Raw genomic sequence first — 9363 nt, forward strand, 5'->3', positions numbered from 1 at the left:
CTGGATTTTAGCACATTCCTTGTTAATTATCCTGTATTTTTTGTGTTATAGTATTAATTTGTATTTTTGTATTTTTCTGTTGAGCACCAATATACCAAGACAAATTCCTCGTGAAAATGTAACTGGCAATAAACCCGATTCTGATATTAATATCCACTTTAACTATTTATCTGGGGCCGAGTTACAGAAAGTTCCTGTCTTCAGTCTTAAGTTCAGACATAAAGAGTCTACAGGATTTTTCCCAGTTTGGTATTACAGAAGCAAATCTAACTTTAGGAATCCTGTCTTATCTCAGGTTAGGAAATCCTAAATACTCAATCCGACATCTGTTATCAACTTTTATGTCTGTTACCTAGCAACCGATGCCACTTTTCTCATCTCGCCGAGCTAAACTGCTTTTAGTCGCTGGTTTTTTTTTGGTTGTTTTTTTCCTAAATCAGTTCCTAATCCTTATTACCATGGTTACCAAGCAGTTAGGAAGTTTCTGTAATATAAACATCATTAATATCTTAGACAGTCTAAATGTAACAGACATCTTACTGGCCCCACCCAAAACCATGGTAACACTATTCTAGTTATTTGATCTACAGCGGCCGCATTACAGAAACTTCCTAACCTGCAGATTTGTAAATAAATGATAAACTATTTTATAGTTCTATTATATAAAGTATGAAAAACATATCGGTCGAGCTCAGCCACCTTTTTATTGAATTAAATTTAGATATATTAACAACATGTGACACGCGGGAAATGTCCACCCTGTTAAGGACATAACTGTTTAAAAGTGTTTTCAAGGTATGATGCTACTAAAATGACATTTTTATAGAAATCATATGTCCCTCACTCTTATTAGATATTTGTTTTACAATAAAATTATTGTTAAACGGCGTCTGCTAGGCCCATATTGAGTAAAACAAGCGCACATTATGAAAAGGAGACATATTGTTCCACTTTTTTTCTCAAGAAAAGTGAATTGTGATAAGAATTACTCAGTGTGTCTTGCCTGTATAGTGAATCCCTTCCATATCTTTATGTAAATACAAATATACACTTAATATTTGGTCATTTCAATAAACTATGAAGGAAAAATACCAACATAACAGGATGGACAAAACCCCAGTATATACTATAGAAATGTCCACCCTGTTAGTGTCCACCACAAGTTAACAATTTTGATAAAAATAACATTTGATTGAATAGATGTTGAACAGTAAAATTAGATAATAATGGAATATTTAGAAATCCATATGTTCTTATAAGTTATTTTTTAGATCTAATTTGAATGATCAACACTGGGGACATGGCAAAATCCCATAGTACCTCTGAAACCAAAGCTTTTAAAATGTAGATAAAACAACTTAGAAGCCAATCTCATTGTGATCATAATTAATAACAATTAACGGAAATAGTCTTTGTCCAAATTTAGACAAAATACAACATGATTTGTACTGGGGACGCAACATTGCTCCACATAACAAAAATTGTTTGTTTGGATTGTCGTCACTGTTGTGGAGAGTGGATTGAGTTATTTCAGTTTTGTTGTGATGGAGCAACAATAAAAATAATTTCCTCAAATGAGGTCACTCCCTTCACTTTTTGGCTTACAGATATATTTACATGCAGTTGCAGGAAAGAGTACATGAACCCTTTGGAATTACCTGGATTTTTGCATAAATAGTATTTCACACAAACACTGAACACACTGTGTAAACATTCACAGTGCAGGGTAGAAAAATCTGAACCCCTCCATTTTTGTTTAATGTCTTCATCAGCTGAAGAAAATCAGCAAAAAACTAAAAGTATTAACTCATAAGTGTAATGTCAGCAGCAGCCAGAGCGTTTACTAAATGATTTATGGTCAGAATAAACAAAACTCGCAGAGGCTTTTATTTTGAAGCCACGTCCCGGAAGTGAGGCGGGTTCCCGGGCTCGGCCAGTGAGCGCGGAGCTTCCAGCCTCTTTGGGACGGATCAGCTTTGTCCCGTTGTTGTGCTGAGAAAGAGTCTCTGGCACCAACAGCGAGGAGCCGCCAGAGCCTCCGTGTGTCCGGATAAAGCTGCTGCTCTCCGGCTTCACCTCGGACTCATCTCCCGGGAGCCTCCGGAGCTACTGGAGGTAGCTTAGCATGCTAACCGCAAGTTAGCCACAGTGCTAGTTAGCGTGAAAACGGTGTTTGTGAGTTCGTGGAGAAAAGTTTCGAGCGATGGAAATGAGTAAAGTCCAGGTGCTGAGAGCGTTGGTGAAGCAGCGACTGAGTGCGGCTGCTGAAGAGATATTCGGGCTGTTTGAAAGGACGATATCAGAGTACGAGCAGGAACTCTGTCGGTCCAAAGAGGAGAACCAGAGACACAGGAAGCTGCTGGACGCGGTGTTCCAGCCTGAAGTCCGGCTGCACAGAGCAGGTCGGTTCTCTTCACATTTCTGTTCTCAGCTCCAACAAACAGCTGTTACAGTAAACAGCCTCTAACACACGGTTTTAACAACATCCGGATTTCAAAATAAAAGTAACCCAATATTATAATAATACATTCTACTTTGCAGATTTGCAAGTGATGTGGAGTGTCTGAGTTGATGGTGGAGAGCACGGGCGTAAATCTCATCGCACACGTGTGTTTGTGTGTGAGTTGAGCAGAGCAGGTGACAGGTGAAATACTCAGCTGACGACAACTTGTTATAATCGATGGCCGCCCACCCTGAGCCATGGTTCTGCTCGAGGTTTCTGCCTCTTAAAGGAAGTTTTTCCTTGCCTCTGTCTCCTAGTGCTGCTCTTGGTGGGAACTGTTTCTGTAAATAACATCACAGACTACGGTCTAGACCTGCTCTTTATGAACAGCGCTCAGAGATACCTGTTATATGCGCTATATAAATAAAATAAAATTGAAATACAATTTAATTAAAGTTACGTTATAAAAAGCTGAAATTCAACTGTGAAGGTCTGTTGGGAGATGCAGTGACTTAGGGGGATACATTTTCTTATAAATTAAATATTTGACAGTAGGCCATCATCTGTGCATTATAAAGGGGGGGATACATTTTATGGCAAGTTGAAAAGCTAGGAAAAAAGAAACTTCTCCAAATTCACCCCTGTTATTAGTCATGATGTGAAGTATACACAAAACTAAATACTTGACATTAGGCCATCATCTGTGCTTTATGGAGGGGGAAACATATTTTGGCAGACTGCATGTCCAGCCTGGTAGGAAGCTGCTGTTATGGCTTTTTGTGTATGTAAAAGTTCTGTTTAAATGCATTATTAAATTGTTATGATAATAATTTACCCTTTAAGGAGGGGGACAATTTCCAGCAATATCCAAAGGCCATGCAATGGAAACATGGATTATAAGGACAAAATATTGTTTAAAAAGGTGACAGTCTGTCTGAATCCAGCTTCTAAACAGTAACATGGATGACAAAGTGATCGACTGCGTGGTCATTTATAACATCACCACACTATCGCGAAATAAATGTTTGCTTTACGAGTGAAACTAAATGCTCGTCTTGTGTGGACATTCTCAATTGAGTGCAATGAATAATACGAAGTTTGGTGACACATAACGTAAACCTATAAAAACTCACTTTCACTTTGATGAAGTCGAAGGTCCGCCTTCACCGCTGAATGCACGCGCGCCCCCGCGGCAGGGGAAACGCTTTCTGTTGTGCTGAATTCTGCCTGCCTGCCGAGAATTGCATGCACCTCGCGGGTGGTAATGGTAATTCATGTCTAAAAAGTCCCGGGTACTTTTGGTCGAAAAGCGCCTTCCTTGCTTTTTCCAATGGTGAATTTCTTGTCCTCTGCTGCCATCTAGTGGCCGTTTACATGTACACGTTTAACCCTTTCTCTACCTACTTGTTTCATCAAAGTTACTACTTTTTTAGCAGTTATTTAACATAATGTCATTATAGTTTACCCTTTCATATTTTTAACATTACTGGATTGGAAATTCACCATTATATTTCAAACTCAGTCTTACCGTATTTTTTAAAAGCTATACATGCATAATTTGACACCATTAAAACTTAAACACACACAATTGTATTTTTTAAAAAGATTAATAAAAGAATAACATAGGTTAACATATGAAACATGAGTATGCAGTGCTGTATCTTTCACAAAGGCTTGGTGTCCAACAAAGTGTACATGCAAATGATCTCATTCAGTTGCTACGTGACCTGCAGCAGGTGTCTTCTTCGATAACTCATCCTTACTTCTTTTACATTGTATGTTATCAGATCCTTAAGCAAACACTATGCCATATAACCTAGGTGCTTTCACTTTATCTGATGTTAAACACACATTACCTCATCCTGTCTTCACTCTAAGCAAACAGTACCTATCGTACGCTAGCTAGGTTTTGCAGACATGGCGTCGGTCTTTTTGCATACAGGCCTCTGTAGCTTCACTCCTCATGTTCACACAGAATATACCAGGCAACAATATCAACGCTGAACGCCACATACTATATACTATTTAATGTGAGTAAAATCCTAATACATTGTGGAGCTGCACGCAGCCAGAGACGTTTTATATAGAGGAAACACGCCATTCAATCACATCCTCAATATCACTCTATGGGGAAGGCCCATAATGGCAAAGATGGCGGTTATCCCGCCCCTCCCGCTAGAAAGCCAATCGTCTGCTTTTAACAGCCAAAGCGGGAAACAAAGTAAGGGTCTGATACATTTAGACTGCGCATGCCGGTCGGGAAAAACGCTTTTTAAACCTTATTTTGGGGCAAAGTTGTCAAACTTTTTCAGCCAGTTTTAGATTTTACTGCTGATTCTACTCATGTAGTTTTTATTTCCCGGTGTCCAGTGAAAGTGCAGTTCTGGCTCTCTCCCCTTCATTCAGACAGGAGCCTGGTCTTGTTAGTCCAAAATAGCTGCCCGGTGGCGTTGCCAAGATGGCTGCCAAGTGGCAGGACTTTCCTAAAAGGACATGGCGCAGCGCATAGATGAACTCAACATCTCCGCTCACTCACAGACACACAAACACGTTGAAACAGAGCCATGTGTTTATAGAAAAACTAAAGTGTTAAAGTTAACTCTGAGAAGTTATCTACTTTTTAACACAACACTGTCAATGTCAGAGACCCACCAAAAATGAGGCTGAAGCAGAACATAAAAAAAATTAATTAATGAGGTTTAAGTTGAATGATTAATATGCATCTTGTAAGTTTATAAAACAATTTACTGTTATGTCTTAAGTACATTTTAAGCAGGTGAGCCAATAAGTAAATTTCTGAGCCTAGCTAATAAGGATAGTTATGTTAACGTTAGAATACAGGGTTGTTGACGTTGACCCTTTTCGATGACAACATGTGATCGCAGATCTCAACTGAATGTTTTGTTTGAATCCTTCATAACTTACATTTAATGAGACTCTGTACTGGATTAAAATTCAATAGAATAATGTTGAACCCGACCTACAATAATGCAGGGCTCAACATGAAACTTTTTAAAACTTAGGTAGTCCCGCCCAAAAGCATATGCTGCATTATTGTATTTACAAAATAAACATCATGCTGTGTTGAAGAAGACTTGAAACTAGCGACTGAGACCAGAAACTCATCAGGAAAATGTTTACTGAGGGAATAAATCAGCTGAGAAGTAGCCTCACTTGATTAATTCTGATGGAACCGGTATAGGTACAACCAGCGGACTCGCCCCCTGCTGGCCGTTATAGAGAATGTAGGTTTAAGTTCCATCTGCATGGTTTCACTTTCAGACCCAGAGGTTGCTGAATGATTGAGATTAGAGAAATAGCATCTAACAACCACTAGTCACGTAACTACAACTCTGGATTGGACAACGGTGTACGCCATGAGCTGCAAAGCAACTGCACGATGTTGTTTCATTTATTTTTTTTAATACTAATGTTTTTGTTGAGCTACTATTTAACTGTCCCAGCGTTACGTTTTACTGGCCCCGGGCCATCGGGCCACCATTATTGTCGAGCCCTGAATAATGTGTTGGTGCAGTTTTGCTGTGTCTGCTTTAATGTCTGTCTGTGTGTTTCCTTTTATAGCAGACGTCCAGCAGCTGTCGGGGAGCAAAGAAGTGCAGGAAGGAAGCTCCAGTCTGGACCAGGAGGACCCAGAGCCTCCACACATTAAAGAAGAAAGGAACCCCAGTCTGGACCAGGAGGACCCAGAGCCCACACACATTAAAAAGGAAAGGAACCCCAGTCTGGACCAGGAGGACCCAGAGCCTCCACACATTAAAGAAGAAAGGAACCCCAGTCTGGACCAGGAGGACCCAGAGCCCACACACATTAAAAAGGAAAGGAACCCCAGTCTGGACCAGGAGGACCCAGAGCCTCCACACATTAAAGAAGAAAGGAACCCCAGTCTGGACCAGGAGGACCCAGAGCCCACACACATTAAAAAGGAAAGGAACCCCAGTCTGGACCATGAGGACCCAGAGCCTCCACACATTAAAGAAGAAAGGAACCCCAGTCTGGACCATGAGGACCCAGAGCCTCCACACATTAAAGAGGAAAGGAACCCCAGTCTGGACCATGAGGACCCAGAGCCTCCACACATTAAAAAGGAAAGGAACCCCAGTCTGGACCATGAGGACCCAGAGCCTCCACACATTAAAGAGGAAAGGAACCCCAGTCTGGACCAGGAGGACCCAGAGCCTCCACACATTAAAGAGGAAAGGAACCCCAGTCTGGACCATGAGGACCCAGAGCCTCCACACATTAAAGAGGAACAGGAGGAACTCTGGAACTGTCAGGAGGGAGAGCAGCTTCCAGGACTGGAGGAGGCTGATATCACCAAGTTCCCGTTCACTCTTGTCTCTGTGAAGAGTGAAGAAGATGATGAAGAGAAACCTCAGTCCTCACAGCTTCATCAGAGCCAAACTGAACCGATGGAAGCAGAAGCTGAAGGAGAGGACTGTGGAGGACCAGAACCAGCCAGGGACTCTGATGAACCAGATGGACATTTACAATCTGAGACTGAAGACTCTTCTGAACCTGATACTGAAGACAGTGCTGACTGGGATAAGACCAGAGAACCTAAGTCAGGTGTAAACCCTCACAAAAATGATGAAGTCCCTGTCAGTCGTAGGACACACATTACTGACAAAAAATGGTTTAGCTGCTCTGAATGTGTGAAAAGATTTACGCGCAAGGAACATTTGCAGAGACACATGAGATTCCACACAGGAGAGAAAAGACACAGCTGCAGTCTGTGTGACAAAAGATTCACTTGGTTTGGTCAACTCAAAAAACACAAGTGTGTTTGTCCTCAGTCCTCAAAGCTTCATCAAAGCCAAACTGAACAGATGGAAACAGAAGCTGATGGAGAGGACTGTGGAGGATCAGAACCAGCCAGGATATCTGATCTAGATAGACTTTTACTATCTGAGACTGAAGACGCGACTGAAGACTCTTCGGATATTGAAGACAGTGATGGTAACGGGGAGAAGACCAGAGAACTTAATTCAGGTTTAAACTCTCACTATAATAATGAAAAAGTCAAAGTCTGTCGTAGGACACACACAACTGACAAAAAAACGTTTAGCTGCTCAGAGTGTGGGAAAAGATTTAGGTACATTAGCTCTCTGAAGGTACACATGAGAACTCACACAGGAGAGAAACCCTTCAGCTGCAGGGTTTGTGACAGAAGATTCACTTGGTGTAAACAACTCAAAAACCACAAGTGTGGTGACGAGTCTTCACATGGAAACCAACCTGAGGAGAACCAAGAGGCAGAGCCTCGAGCCAGCAGCTCAGCTGAACAGATGGAAACCGAAGCTGATGGAGAGGACTGTGGAGGACCAGAACCAGCCAGGAACTCTGATCAAGATAAACGTATACAAACTGAGACGGAAGACAAGACTGAAGACTCTTCTGAGGCTGAAAACTAACTTAAACTTTGTTTAAACCCTCTGAATTAGGAAGTTACTATCAGTGATATGAGATTTAAAAAAGCATGGTGATGGCGCAGTGGAAAAGACACAGGGAGCTGTGAGACCTGGGTTCAATTCCCCACTGTGACCCATCCACCAGTGTGTCCCTGAGCGACACGCTGAACCCCCAGTTGTGCAGGAACATGTACAAAAATACATTTAGCTGCAAACTGTTGGACTTACTTTTCTCTGACTGTGACACAATGTTGACGCACATGAAAATGCACACAGAAGTGAAACACTCCACCGCTGTCAGTCTGGATCACTCACTGATGTTGCACAGAGGAGAAACCATAAAGTTGACGGTTCACCTCACACTCAGGAGTCGAGCTGCTGCATTCAGACGAGTAAACGGCGTAGTTGTCAGAGCAGAATCCAGTCAGACTACGGGTGCTCCCCGCAGTGAAGCAGCTCTCTGTCGGCCAGCGGCTGCCTGGTCCTCTCCTAGAAACCTCGGTTCATTACTTTACCTTGTTATTTCTTTCCTGTTGAAATCTGTGTCCTAGCTGAAGTATGACCAGTGGTAAAGGAAGTACTGCAGTAAAAATACTAATACCACACTATGAACACTGTAACCGCAGCAAAAGTCCTGCAGTGAAAATGTCCCTAGAGTATTAAAGTACTTGTTGTGTCCAAAGATCAATGTTATTAACAAATAAATTAAAAGGAAAAGCAGCAGATTTTCATGAGAGAAGCTGAAACATAAGATGTTTTACACTCATCCAGTTATTGATTAATCGACTGATCGTTTCAGCTGCACTATGGTTCAAAATGTTGGAAGTTTCATTCATAACAAAACATATTTTATAAACTCTTCATGTGTTTTGTGTAAAAAGCTTAATTTTTGTATTAACTAGTACATGCTGTCAGATACATGTAGTGAAGTAAAAAGTACAATATTCTGCTCAGGGCATCTGTGAGCCACCGTGAGAAGGAAGTGGAACAAACAGCTGACACACTATTTTTGTTAATTTGACTAAAATAAAGGGAAAATCTATTCTGAATATTTGTTTGTTTCCTTAAAGTGGCGGCTAATAATGAGCTCCATTCAAAGACTTTGAGCTGCAGCTCATTCTGAACTGTTTAACTCTGCTGATTATTTCCTCCATCAATCCACTTTGTTTGTTTGGTTTGTAAAAACTCTGCCGTCACAGTTACCCAGAGCCCAAAGACAAACCTTCACAATGAGATGTAGTGAAGTAGAAAGACACCAATTGTAAAGAACATGCACTTCCAATATGTAGTTAACTGCAGTACTTTAGTAAGTGTTCTTTGCTACATTTGACCACTGAGTGAATAACCATTTAGGAAAGTTAGTTAGTTGTGTTTATCCTGGTTTCTTAGGGTTACGCCAAGGCAAGTTTATTTGTACAGCACATTTCTACATCAAGGCAATTCAAAGTGCTTTACATCAAACATAAAAGCAACAAAGGGAAATACGAAGAA

At 41.1% G+C, this 9363-nt stretch overlaps 1 protein-coding gene across 2 annotated transcripts; it reads left to right on the forward strand.

Annotated features, from left to right (window-relative positions):
• The first annotated feature begins 1841 nt into the window (after nucleotides 1–1841).
• LOC119906898 (zinc finger protein 568-like) lies at nucleotides 1842–8921 on the forward strand. 2 transcript variants are annotated; one of them, XM_038724343.1, is made up of 2 exons: nucleotides 1842–2402; nucleotides 6026–8921. In XM_038724343.1, exons 1-2 carry the CDS (start codon nucleotides 2204–2206, stop codon nucleotides 7873–7875), a joined length of 2049 nt encoding a protein of 682 aa, XP_038580271.1. In that variant the 5' UTR covers nucleotides 1842–2203; the 3' UTR covers nucleotides 7876–8921. The 2 variants fall into 2 exon arrangements, with proteins under 2 accessions (XP_038580271.1, XP_038580272.1); XM_038724344.1 differs by having other exon boundaries at nucleotides 6029–8921.
• Nucleotides 8922–9363: the final 442 nt, after the last annotated feature.

Source organism: Micropterus salmoides, unplaced genomic scaffold (assembly GCF_014851395.1).
Source record: "Micropterus salmoides isolate LMB-PRFRI ecotype aquatic unplaced genomic scaffold, ASM1485139v1 Ms_hic_scaffold_17, whole genome shotgun sequence".
Taxonomy (NCBI): domain Eukaryota; kingdom Metazoa; phylum Chordata; class Actinopteri; order Centrarchiformes; family Centrarchidae; genus Micropterus; species Micropterus salmoides.

Excerpts from the sequence above, each read along its gene's own strand:
- LOC119906898 (XM_038724343.1), top strand. The coding sequence starts at position 2,204 with ATGGAAATGAGTAAAGTCCAGGTGCTGAGAGCGTTGGTGAAGCAGCGA. Across the intron at positions 2,403-6,025 it reads AGTCCGGCTGCACAGAGCAG|CAGACGTCCAGCAGCTGTCG; the intron begins GTCGGTTCTCTT and ends TTCCTTTTATAG.